Source organism: Morus notabilis, unplaced genomic scaffold (genome assembly GCF_000414095.1).
Source record: "Morus notabilis unplaced genomic scaffold, ASM41409v2 Scaffold345, whole genome shotgun sequence".
Classification (NCBI taxonomy): Eukaryota; Viridiplantae; Streptophyta; class Magnoliopsida; order Rosales; family Moraceae; genus Morus; species Morus notabilis.
Window position 1 is genome coordinate 157,968 of NW_010356869.1, and position 13,516 is coordinate 171,483.

The 13,516-nt window shown below is 34.3% G+C and overlaps 1 protein-coding gene across 2 annotated transcripts; it reads right to left on the reverse strand.

Moving 5' to 3' along the window:
* Positions 1–4,653: 4,653 nt before the first annotated feature.
* LOC21395747 (calmodulin-like protein 11) lies at positions 4,654–6,348 on the reverse strand. 2 transcript variants are annotated; one of them, XM_010088808.2, is made up of 4 exons: positions 6,182–6,348; positions 5,940–6,103; positions 5,704–5,781; positions 4,654–4,940 (listed from the first exon to the last, which is right to left on the reverse strand). In XM_010088808.2, the coding sequence occupies exons 1-4, from the start codon at positions 6,255–6,257 to the stop codon at positions 4,806–4,808; spliced, it is 453 nt and encodes a 150-aa protein (XP_010087110.1). In that variant the 5' UTR covers positions 6,258–6,348; the 3' UTR covers positions 4,654–4,805. The 2 variants fall into 2 exon arrangements, with proteins under 2 accessions (XP_010087110.1, XP_024018733.1); XM_024162965.1 differs by having other exon boundaries at positions 5,940–6,348.
* Positions 6,349–13,516: the final 7,168 nt, after the last annotated feature.

Consider the following 13,516-nt stretch of genomic DNA (forward strand, 5'->3'; position numbering starts at 1 on the left):
AGTTAAGGCACAAATTCAGCTCACTTGAATAAACAGAGAAATAATCATCAAATCCATTCAACATCAACTAGCAACTTAATATTTAACAAATCAACAACCTCAGCCAACAAATCATAATCTCATAGAAATATATTTATGAATTCAAGTTCAGATTCAAGAAGAAGAGTAAATATTCTTTAACAAGAAAAACAAAGTAATGAGAATAAGAAAGACTAAAATGATGATGAGAGAATCCGAATCCCCTTTTTCCAAGGTTTCCTCTAGCTGCTCTTGCATCAACAGATGGTCCTTCACGTTTAAATCTCTGTGACGTTTTCTTCTTCTTCTTCCTCAGTACTGGAAATGGTACTTGATCAGAAAAATGGAGGTGGTTTCCTTTTCCAAGTTCAGCCGCCTCTGCGTTACAAAATATGACCAAGGACACCTTCTTCTCTTGCAGCTGCAGGTACTTATTGTACCCTAATTACACGTGGCAGCCCCTGAGGAAGCCTCCAATCAGCAGCTAAATCAGCACCCTTCACGGTTAAATCAGCCCATTCTACCAACTCAGGCCAGCTGTCAGCAACATGTGAATCTGGTCTAGCTGGCTTGGCAGAGCAATGCTGACTAGAATTTCCTTGAAAATTCCAAAACGACAAGTTGTTGCTAGCCTCCAAGACGACAATGCTTTCTTAAAGCTAAAAATAATCACAACATGCACCCGGATTAGCTCTTTTTAAGCGCCAAACACAAGAGAGAGAATTCATGAAACATAACTAACTAAAAACTAGAAACAAGACAAAATAAAGGATAAAATAAAAACTAATTACCCTCTAGGTAATAATTTAAGCCTGGGAAATGCTCAATTAACTCTATTTTCATAGAGTTATCAGTACGTGTCTGGATATTGCGTACGTTACTGGGATGTTAGGCAGGTATTTAAGTAATCCAGGAGTAGGCCATTGGAAAGTAGCCAAACGGGTCTTACGGTACTTGCAAAGAACAAAAGACTACATGCTCACGTATCGGAGGTCGGATCAACTTGAGATCGTTGGGTATACTGACTATGATTTTGTTGGATGCCTAAATAGTATGAAATCTACGTCAGGCTATATCTACCTGCTAGATGGAGGTGTTGTCTCCTGGAAGAGTGCTAAACAGTCTCTTATAGCCTCTTCTACCATGGCAGCAGAGTTCATAACATGTTATGAGGCGTCCAATCATGGAATATGACTGTAAAATTTTGTCACGGGGCTGCGCATAGTGGATGGCATTGAAAGGCCACTCAAGTTATTTTGTAATAATAAGTCAGCAGTGATGTATTCCAACAACAACAGTAGCTCAACGAAGTCAAAGCATATAGACATCAAGTTCCTAGTTGTCAAGGAAAGAGTTCATAGTGGATAATTGTCTATAGAGCACATCGGTATAAACTTCATGGTTGCGGATCCGCTTACTAAGGGATTGCCACCCAAAGTGTTTCATGAGCACACTGCTCATATGGGTGTCATGTCATTAGAGGATATTCAATTTTAGTGGGAGTTTGTAATTTTAGATGCTTCTATGATATAGACATATTTTCAGTTATTTCAGTTTATGGATCTTTTGAGGTTATTTTCTGCATAAATAAAGTTTTTAGTTTATTCACACTCTGATTTTGGTATGGTTTGATCTCACTAAGGTTTAAGGTGGACCAGTTGGGAATAAGCATGTTAAGATCACATTACATGAAATTTCAATGCTACACATTCACATCTTGATCCATGTCATTCAGTTGTATTGCCATACGTGACCATTGATAGGTCGAGTTACGATAATTGTAACTAAGGCCGCTTTGATCCTATGTTGGTATGATTGATGGACCGGATTAGTTACAGATACATTTCAGTAATGACAGCAAAGTTGAGCTCATACGGTTATTTTACAAAGCATAATTATAAGGTTACACATATAGCCAAAGTGGGAGATTGTTGGATCCTTAATCCAACGTTAGGTTTATATGTGAATAATTATGTGTTGCGGGCTATCATATAAGGTTAAACCCAATTAAAAGTGATCTACTAAGGTTTGGGTATTTTGGGTTTTAATGTATCTAATAGGGTGTGAACCTTTAATGTGTAGAGACTTAAAGGTAATTTCTATTTTTATGATGGGCTAAAATAGAAATACTAAAAGAAAACAAGTTATCTATAAATGGCAGTTATAGTCCCCAGATCACACGTATCATTTCATTACTTCTGACATCCCATCATCAGAAAGAGTACAGAGAGAAAGTTAAAGGGTTCTCTAGGAAAACGTGTTGATCTGGAAGACAAACTACACGACTCTAGAGAGAAATCAAGCAATATGGATTCAAGTACGCTTCCGCTTACAGATTTATTAATTCTTGATGATCTAACATGAATGTTCTTAGTTTTTGGGTAATGATTTTCACCAAATCTTTGATTTCTAACATGTTCCACCATTAATGAAAAACCTGCAAACTTCAAAAAAAAAAAAATCCAACAAATTTTGCACCTCCAAAATCACACGACAACGATGAAAACTTTGTTATTCTATAAATTCTGAATTTTTTCGTTTTATTTTGTTTTTGGGTTTGGGTTTTGATTGTTCCACCATTAATACAAAATCAGTACCACTTCCTTCTATGAGGAAAAAAATGGAGCAAATCTTGCTCCTCCAACCCGCACACAACGATGAAAATTAGTTGCTCTTTTGTAAATTCCAGCATTAATTTTTCGTTTTTTGTCTTGTTTTTGGGGTTTGGTTTTTTACTGTTCCACCATTAATGGAAATCTGTAACACATGTCTCGTTCACTTTGTAGATTCAAATTTTTAATTTAAGTTGAGATGCAATATTTTTTGAGAGCTTTTTACTATAACATAAAAAGTTAGATGTGACATTTTTTGAGAATTTTTTACTGTAAAAACTTAAAACTGAAAATTTAAATTGGTAAAATGAACGAGACCTTCATCTTCTATAAGGGAAAAAAAATCCATCTTGCTCAAATTTTTATTTGTTTTTGTTATATCTTGTTTTTGGATTTTGATTTTTTGAATCTATTTGGATTTAAGTGTCGTGGAATACCCATTTATTTTACCAATTTAAATTTAAAATTTAAGTTTTATTACGATAAAAAACTCTTAAAAATAAATTTAATTTTTTTACTACACTAAAAAATTTTTGTACAAAATTACATTTTAATTCAAATTAAAAATTTAAATTCACAAATTAAACTGCCATAAATTATGTTTCTCTGCCCCTTATCCTATCACTCTCTAGAATCCAGAAACAAAGAATACCTGGGTTCTTGAAACAAATTATTTGTAACTTTGTGTTGTCGTTGGAATAATCGCACAAAAGGTTAATGCTTTGTGATATTCTAGATTAGCAGATTAGATAGAATCGAAAACGTCGTGTTTGGAATTAATTTTAAAATGATTTTATTTTTTATATGAAAATAGAAATGAAAACGTTTTTATTTTCATTTTGGAATTATTTCTTAAATGCGTTTGGTAGTTTTATTCAGAGATTGATTTCAGTTTTAAAAAAAACTGAAATTGCGTTTGGTGGTTTAATTTTAAAAAACATGTAATACTATTTAAATTAATAATATATTGAATAAATAATAATATTAAATAATAATATATTACATAAATATTATTATTAAATATATTAAATAATAATATATTAAATAAATATATTAAATGAACATGAATTTTTACATGCAGTCGGAGAAGACGGTGGCGGGCAGTTGGAGAAGATGGTGGCGGGCCAGTCGGAGAGGAGCGTAGGCGGTGGGCTTTCGCCAGATGTCCAGGCCTGCGTCTTCTTCGGCTGGAGAAGAGAGAGAAGAAAAAAAAAATTTGAAATCCGTTTTCAGAAAACGAAAATGTGAAAATGAAAACGTCTTTTTTTCGTTTTCAGTTTTTCAGAAAAGACAAAAACGTTTTTGTTTTTGTTTTTTAAACATTTTTACACTAAACGCATTTTATGTTTCCGTTTTCATATTTTAGTCTCGAAAAATGTAAAAAATGAAAATGAAAACGGAAACAAACAGGGCCATTAATTTTAGATTATGAAAGTCATATATGTTAGGGGTATATTAGCTAAATAAGTGTTAAATTAAAAGTGATGAGTTTGCATATTAAGTGGAATGACATATTATATATCATGTAAATTGGTACTCAAAAGTTAATTTTTAAATTGATGTCTCTAGTATTATTTTTTAATAATGGCATGTATTTAAGAAATGTAATGACGGAAAACTTGTGAGAATCTAAATCAATTAGGTGTATTACATATATTTATGTTGACACGAAGTCTGCACAATCACATAGATACACAAAAGATTTATGTTTACACGACGTATATATAATCATATAGATACGTAAAAAAATTATAAAAAAAAAAAAGTAATCCTAAAAGTTCCGACGAAAACATATCCCCATGAGACTAAAAAAGTGGACTCTATTGTTGAGACATAAAGAACGGTCTCGTTCATTTCACCGATTTGAGTTTTTAATTTTAAGTTTTTACAGTAAAAAATTATTAAAAAATATCACATTTAATTTTTTCTGTTACAATAAAAAACTCTAAAAAAATATTACATTTTAACTCAAATTAAAAACTCAAATCTACAAAATAAACGAGATCTAAACTCTGTTGCTGAGACTTATTCCTTATGCCTGGTGTGTTAACATGGTGGGAACTTGGGATAAATCCCTAACGAGCAAAAACAGATTTTTCCAATAAAAAAAATGCAAAGCTAGTTATTATATATTAGCCAAAAAAAAAAAAGGTATGAGATCATTTATAAAAAGGATCAGCTCAACATCATCATTCTTGCAAATTCCTCATAGCTGACTTGACCATCACCATCCAAATCAGCTTCTTTAATCATCTGTTCAGCCTCTTCATGCGTCAATCTTTCTCCCAAGTTAATCATTACTTGTCTCAACTACACAATAAATTAAAAAAAAATATATCACTTCATCATTGGAAGTAATTGTATAGCTTATTTAAGTCTAGTTTATTTCATCAATTTAAATTTTAAATTTTAAATTTTTATAATAAAAAATTCTTTAAAAATGTCACATTTAACTTTTTTTATTATAATAAAAAACTCTTAAAAAATATCACATCTTAACTTGAATTCACGAAGCAAACAAGACCTTAATTACCTGCAAACAGAAACTTAGATTTATTTATCATAAAATTAAGAAGCACTTGCACAAGAAGATAAATTTAACCAATCAATATAGCTTGGCCATGATTGCAAAAGTGTAAAATGAATTATCGACTTATAATTAGTTACTACTAATTAAAGTGTGGTCGTAACCTATTCATCCATATGCTATTATTATAGTTAACCTTTTACAGGATTTTTTTTTTTTAATAACCCCAACAACAAGAACCAAAGAAATCCAAACAAAACATCCGTTTTGTTAGAGGATTCGTTCTCTAATTCGAATCATGGTTCATGGTTCGTTACAGTATTTTTTCTTATAAAAAACACACGTAAATCAAAAATAATTATAATTTTATGATTCTAATTTATGAACTAAACGGACTTTAATAGTAGTGAAAATAGACTTCGTCAACTTCTAAGATATTAGAATAGTGGAAATCAAACATTAAAAAATATATAAGAGAAAATGGAAAACAAAAAATAATGAAAAAGATTTGATGGTTAATTGATTATGCAGTGAGCGTGTTTTCACCTCATTGGCAGAAATATATCCATCTTGATTCCTATCAAATACTTTGAAGGCTTCTTTAAGCTCCTCTGCAACATTTTCCTGTAAGACCATGGTATACAAGCTCGAAATCACAACTTTTCTTTTTAAGGAAAACAAAACGAATAATATCAAATTTAGCTATAGTATTCAATTACCTAAAACAAGTTTAAACTAAATAATACCATTTTTCCATAAGTACTCAACAAACACAAATTTACCTTCATCTTTCTAGCCATAATATTCAAAAACTCGTCAAAGTCTATCGTCCCATTCCCATCACAATCACAATCAACATCATTTATCATTTCTTGAATTTCTTCTCTCTTGGGACGTTCATCTAGTGATTGTATAATCGATATTAGCTCTTCCATTGTAATAAAGCCTGCAAAGAGTACGTAGACATTAATTACATAAAAACAAAAAGGAAGAAAAAGAAAGTGATATGTATAGAAAAACTCACCGTCTGAGTCCCTGTCGATCAGACAAAACGCTTCTCGGAACTCTGCAATTTGGTTTTCCGTCAATGTCTCTGCCATGCTTTGAACCAAACTAGAAAGATTTTAGTGAGAAGCTTTTTTTTTTTCTCAGGAAACAAACAGAAACAGAAAAGAGTTTTGATCAAGAGAGAATTTGAAGACTTGAAGTGGATTTGAGTTACACTGTCGAATTGCAAGAGATTTTATTGTTGTTAAATCGCGCCATTTGAGACTAGTCAAACACGCTTAGCGTCCAAGAATTAATTTCCCGTTCAAAGGCACGACATTTTCTAGAAAATGAGGGATGGTTGAATCAATGGTTGAATGGTGGAAAGTTTCAATGACCCTTTTTGGTTTTTTCTCGTCTTGTTAAAAAAGTCAATCGGGCTTGACTTTTTGGTTTTCTCTGCTTTTAATTTTGGACAATGTTTTTTTCTCTGCTTTTAATCGGTGGATGGAGTCTTGTACGTATGCTCGGCGTATTTTCCACAACATTTAAAAAGAAAATTGTTTAAAGACGCTAACGATGCTAAGCACTATTGATTTTATTTATGTGTTTTATACTACGAGATTTAATTTTTATTAATAGATGATGTTAAGTATTACTGGTGTCTTATAGGTTATAGTATTACTCTTTATAAAAAGATAATAACATCATAAATATGAGTGTTTGAACCAGAAATTAAATCTCAGAATACTAAAACGAGAAGAAAAGAATAAACAATCTGTACATAAAGAATGAAGAAAAATGAATTCTGAAAAAAACCTCAATTGGAATTTTATTTACAAAGAACAATTTCTCAAGTATTTACACTTTCAAGAAATCTCTTTCTCTCTCTGGTTTCTATATACAAAGCCTCTCTACAAGAATATTGTCATTCGGATAATGACCCCAGAATATTAACTAGTTTATCCTTTTGTCAATATTCCTAAACTGCCTTATCTATAATCTTGATCTCATGTAGACCTGTACACTCAAACCTCTCTGTAGACCAACTTAGACCAAGTCCAAGTTGCCACGTCACCAGTTGAATTAGCAGCCACATAATCCCAACAATTCTCCACCTGGCTACAATTTCCAACACCTTTGGACACCTTCAGACCACATTGACACTGACAATATTCATTTCTAGCAAATTCAAACAATGTTTGGACTTCGGTGACAGTAATGCTTTAGAGCCCGTTTGGTTGGAGGATTCGGTCTCTTATTCGAATCATGGTCCATAGTTCGCTATAGTATTTTTTCTCACAAAAAAATATACGTAAATCGAAAATAGTTCTAATCTCATGGTTCTAATCCATGAACCAAACAGGCTCTTAGTTATCATGTCAGCTGGATTTTCATCTGTAGAAACTTTCTCCAGAATAATCTCCTTCTTGGCTATGATTTCTCTGATGAAATAGAGCCTCACGTCTATGTGCTTGCTTCTTTCATGGTACACCTGATTTTTAGCCAAATGTATTGCACTTTGGCTATCACAATACACTTTGGCAGCAACCTGTTTGACTCCTAACCTTGTTGCAATTTTCTTTAACCATTTGGCCTCCTTTATAGCTTCTGTCAAAGCCATAAATTCGGCTTCAGTTGTTGAAAGTGAAACAACCTGCTGCAAGTTAGCCTTCCAACTAACAACATTACCACAAACTTTAAACACATATCTTGTAAGAGACCTTCTATTATCAACACAACCTGCATAGTCTGAGTCCACAAAGCCAATAACAGCTTCCAAGTCACTACTATGTTTTCTGTACAGTAACCCAACCCCTGCCGATCCTCTAAGATACCTGAATATCCACTCCACAGCCTCCCAATGAGCCTTCCCTGGATTAGCCATATACCTGCTAACCACACTTACTGCATATGCTAGGTCCGGTCTCGTACAGACCATCGCATACATCAAGCTCCCTACTGCACTTGCATAAGGTATTCTTTCCATATAAGCAACTTCATCTTCACCTGATGGAGAGTCCTCCTGTGACAGCTTGAAATGTTGGCCCATAGGTGTCAAAACTGATTTGCAATAATACATTTTGAACCTTTTAAACACTTTCTCTACATATCCTTTCTGAGAAACAAATAGAACTCTTTTGTGCCTGTCTCTGACAATGTCCATGACGAGAATTCTTTTGGCAGGGCCCATGTCTTTCATTTCAAATTCTCTCTTCAGTTGATGCTTCACTTTATCAAGTTCGGCCTTATTTTTACATGCTAAAAGCATATCATCGACATATAGGAGAAGATATATCATATCTCCACCTAATCCAGGCTTATTGTACACATAACTATCAAATTCACACCTATTGAAACTGTTTTGAATCATAAAAGAATCAAAACGCTTATACCATTACCTTGGGGACTGTTTCAATCCATACAAGGACTTCTTCAAGAGGCAAACCAAATTCTCTTTACCTTTTTCCAAGAATCCTTCCGGCTGCGCCATGTAAATGCTTTCTTCAAGTTCACCATGTAGGAAGGCTGTCTTTACATCAAGCTGTTCCAGCTCTAAATCTCCTTTTGCAACCAGTGACAGGAGAATTCTTATGGAACTGTATTTCACGACATGTGAAAATACCTCGTTGTAGTCTATTCCTTCTCTTTGGGAGAAGCCTTTGGCTACCAGTCTTGCCTTGAACCGAGGGTTCTCCACACCAGGAATGCCTTCATTGAACTTGAAAACCCATTTACTTCCCACTAGCTTCTGTTTTGGAGGCCTTTGAACCAGCTTCCATGGTTGATTCTTGTGTAGAGACTTCAATTATTCTTCCATTGCTACCATCCATTGATTGCAATGTTTGCCTTTTATTGCCTCTTGAAAGGATCTAGGCTCAAGATCTTCAACATCGAATGTTGTTGTCAGAGCAAAGGGTATTAACTCTATATATCCGACCCGCTCTGGTGGTTTTACTTGTCTTCTCTGTCTGTCCCTATCCAGTGAATAGTTTTGCAGCTGATTTGAGCTCCTTGACCTTGTCAAGTCTTCATCTGCATCTTGATATGTGAATTTTGATGTTGTCCCATCATCATCATCTGCCTGATCTTCACTCAAGTTAACCTGGCTGCCTGATTGCTGTGAAGTCTCCACCTCAAGATGCAATTTCTTTGATTCCTGCCTGAGATCATCCTTTCCTAGTTCGGTATCAATCTTGTTTGACTTAGAGTAATACATTTTTGTTTCTCTAAAGATGACATCCCTGCTGTTAAACACCTTTGGATGCCCCTTTTGTACACTCCACAGCCTGTAGCCTTTCACACCTACAAGATATCCCAAAAACATACACCTTAGTGCTCTAGGCTCCAGCTTCCCCTGATTCACGTGAGCAAATATTGTACATCCGAATACCCTTAAATTCTCTAAATTTAGGGGATGGCCTGACCACTTTTCTTATGGCGTTTTCAGGTCAATGGCTACTGAGGGACTTCTGTTAATCAAGTAGGCTGCAATCATAACAGCCTCTGCCCAGAAAACCTTTGAAAGGTTGACATTTAAGAGTAGGCACCTAACCCTCTCTAGAATTGTCTTGTTCATCTTCTTTGCAAGACCGTTCTGTTGAGGGGTTTTTCTGACAGTGTGATGCCTTGCCACTCCTTGATCTTTACAGAACTGAGTGAACTCATTCCCACAGTACTCCAAGCCATTATATGTTCTCAATGTTTTAAGCTTCCTGCTAGTTTGATTCTCTACCAAAGTTTTCCATTCCTTAAACTTTTCTAGAGCATTATTTTTATTCTTTAAGATATAAACCCACAGTTTTATGGAATAATCATCGATTATGGACATAAAATACCTAGCTCCGGAGTGTGATGGTTCTCTTGATGCCCCCCAAAGGTCTGAATGAACATAATCCATAATTGTCTTTGTGTGATGCACTCCTCTTGAGAACTTGACCCTGCTTGTCTTCCCATATATACAGTGCTCACAAAAGGGCAAGTCTTGAAGCTTGTTTCCTCCTAGAAGCCCCTATTTCTCTAGCTCCTTCAAGCCTTTTTCACTGATATGGGTCAGCCTCTGATGCCAGAGCTGAGTTTTTGAATACTCAGCCCCCTCAGCTGGTGCAGCCACTCCTATTGCCGTTTCTCCTTGAAGCAGATATAGACCATTATCAAGGAGTCCCTTCATGACCATCATGGATCCCTTAATGACCTTCAAGATTCCTCCTTCAACCTTGATGCGAAAACCTTGTGAATCCATCATGCCCAGAGAGATCAAGTTCCTCTTTAATTCTGGAACATATCTCACACCGGTTAAGACTCTTTCAACCCCATCTGCCAGCCTCAGTCGTATGTCTCCAATACCCAGAACTCTACAGGCTTTGTTGTTCCCGAGCAATACCTATCCACTATTGCTTTCCCTGTAATTCTGGAACCAAGACTTATGAGGACACATGTGGAATGAGCAACCCGAGTCCATAACCCATTCCAGGTTTGTGTTTCCATCTGAAACACACAACAACTCAGAACTCTCATAGCCATCCGAGGCTACATCTGCATCTCTATAATCCTTATGTTTTTCATTTATCTGCTTATTTCGATCTGGGCAATCCTTTTTGAGATGGCCTTCTTTGTGACATACAAAACACTTCCTTCTATGCTTGGACTTCGATCTTGGCCTATTTTTGTTCTTGAAATCACATTTTTCTGGCCTTCCTCGAATATTTAGACACTCAACTGCACTTTCCTCCTTTCCCTCGATTTTCTTTCTCAATTCTTTTGAAAATAAAGCTGATTAAACATCCTCTAAAGAAAGTGAATCATGTCCAAAGATCAGAGTATCTGAGAGATTTTCAAACTCACTTGGTAGCGATCTTAGTAGGAGCAAGGCTTGATCTTCATCTTCAATCTTGATCTCGATATTCTCAAGATCCAAGATTATCTTGTTAAAGTCATCCAGGTGATCTTCCAAGGACTTCCCAGGAGCCATCTTGAACGTATACAGCCTCTGCTTAAGGAACAACCTATTGGCCAAAGATTTGGTCATGTACAGGTTTTCCAACTTGAGCCACACCGCTGCTGCCGTTTTTTCTTTTGAGACTTCTCGGAGAACTTTGTCACCGAGACTAAGGATCAAGACGCTATGGGCTTTGTCGAGGAGCCCCTTCTTCTCCTTCTCTGATAACGTCGTCGGCAGATTCTTTTCCTCACTGAGAGCTTCCTCCAGACCTTGTTGAACCAATAATGCCCTAATCTTCAATCTTTACAGGGCAAAATCGTTTTTGCCTGTGAACTTCTCGATCTCAAACTTTGATAGTCCCATTCCGAATCTCCACCACAAGCTCTGATACCAAATTGTGAGTGTTCGAACCAAAAACTGAATCTCAGAATACCAAAATGAGAAGAAAAGAACAAACAATCTGTACATAAAGAATGAAGAAAAATGAATTCTGAAAAAAACCTCAACTGGAATTTTATTCACAGAAAACAATTTTTCAAGTATTTACTCTCTCTGATTTCTATATACAAAGCCTCTCTACAAGAAGATTGTCACTCAGACCCCAGAATATTAACTAGTTTATCATTTTGTCAGTATTCCTAAACCGCCTTATCTCTAATCTTGATCTCCTGTACACTAAAACCTCTCTGTAAACCAACTTAGACCAAATCTAAGTTGTCACGTCATTAGCAGCCACGTAATCCCAACAATAAATTTGTCGAAAATTTGAAATAAATATTGTTATTCTTATAAACGTTTTTCAAATTTGTTTGCAGCTAAAAAAAAAAAAAGGACAAGACTACCATAAACAAGACCAGACCTCAATGGTACGATACTACTACATCATTACGACCATATTTGATTGAGAAGAAGCTGAAGTACGTCATAAATACTATATAGCCTCTCCAGTGTCTTTTATTTGACTCGATTCCTTTTTTAAATATTGTTACAACTGCGATAAAGACTTTCCCATTTCCATTTTCCAACCGACAAATTACCGTGTCTTTCCGGTGTCTTTTTTTTCTCTTTCTTTGAATCAATACAAAATTTTACAGAAATTAAAGGATATTAAACCTAACTTAATTTAACAAAATCGACTTATAAAGAAAAAATTATCCTCACCTTATTAAGTGAATTATGTTAATATTTCTAATTAATGTGAGATTCTAATACAAAAACTTCGAGGATACATCTTTGCAGTTTTGGAGTAAAGTCCTTGATAAATTTGTTTTTCCACTGGACGAGCCCACTTGAGGAAGAAGAAGGAGAAGTAACAATACGATGGTCACTGTGGGCCACGGCAAAGAGACGGGGGCAGGGGGCAGAGGAAAGAGTTCGTAAAAAGAACAGAACAGTAAGGAGTACGCAAACGACATCCAAGTAAAAACGACAATCATCTGAAAAATGACATGAACATATGTTACAACACGACAACTGCGTAGAAATGACAATAAACAAAAAAAAAAAAAAGACAGGAACGACTCAAACGATGTGCTACATGAAACGACAACAAAAAAACAACATGCGCTAAATATTAAAAAGACACCAACTACTTAAAAACAAATTAAAAAACAAATACATAAGTATTACAGAAAACGACAAGAAGATAGACGAGACATGACATACAAAGGAAACAATTAATAAATAGGATGAAAAAAGACTCCAATGCGCGAACTACTATGAAACAAAAACAAATGATAAAAAACATTAACCTTCGTTCCTTTTGTTAATTCAAATTGAGAATTTAAGATTGAAAAGTGAATTTATATGAGAAAAAATACTGTAACATAAAAAATTAAATTTAAATTTTTGTAGAGAAAACAGTACATTAAAAACTTTAATGAAACGAACAGGCTCAAATAAACGTTTAGATTCATATTAATTCACGTCACAAATGACATCCAAACAAAAACGATAACAAGGAAAAACGACATTAACAAAAAAAACGGTGTGAGCATAAAGCAGAACATTTTTTTTTTTTTTTTGATAAAGCACAACAAATTTGTAACATAAAAACTAAAATGAAACTTATTATTTGCAAAATTATTACCGTAATTAATCATTGAAAAAAAAAAAAAAACGTGATTCCACGGTCATGTCACAAACGACATCCAAACGGATGGAACCAAAAAAAGACAATTATAGAAAAACGACGTGATCATAAAGCAGAACATCTCTCTGTTTTTTTTTTTTTTTTTTTTGAAATAAAGCAGAACCAAATTTTAATAAAATAAAAATGAAACTTATTTCTTTTTTCCCCTAAAAAAATAATCCTTTACTCTTAATTAATCACTTTTTTAATCAAATAATTATATTATTAAAAAGATATTTATAGAGAATAAAGGTCTAGATTTATTCTCGACATAAATCCTCCATTTTTTTCCAAAAATA

Excerpts from the sequence above, each read along its gene's own strand:
- LOC21395747 (XM_024162965.1), bottom strand. The coding sequence starts at position 6,257 with ATGGCAGAGACATTGACGGAAAACCAAATTGCAGAGTTCCGAGAAGCG. Across the intron at positions 5,782-5,939 it reads TTATGGCTAGAAAGATGAAG|GAAAATGTTGCAGAGGAGCT; the intron begins GTAAATTTGTGT and ends ATGGTCTTACAG. Across the intron at positions 4,941-5,703 it reads GATATATTTCTGCCAATGAG|TTGAGACAAGTAATGATTAA; the intron begins GTGAAAACACGC and ends TTTATTGTGTAG.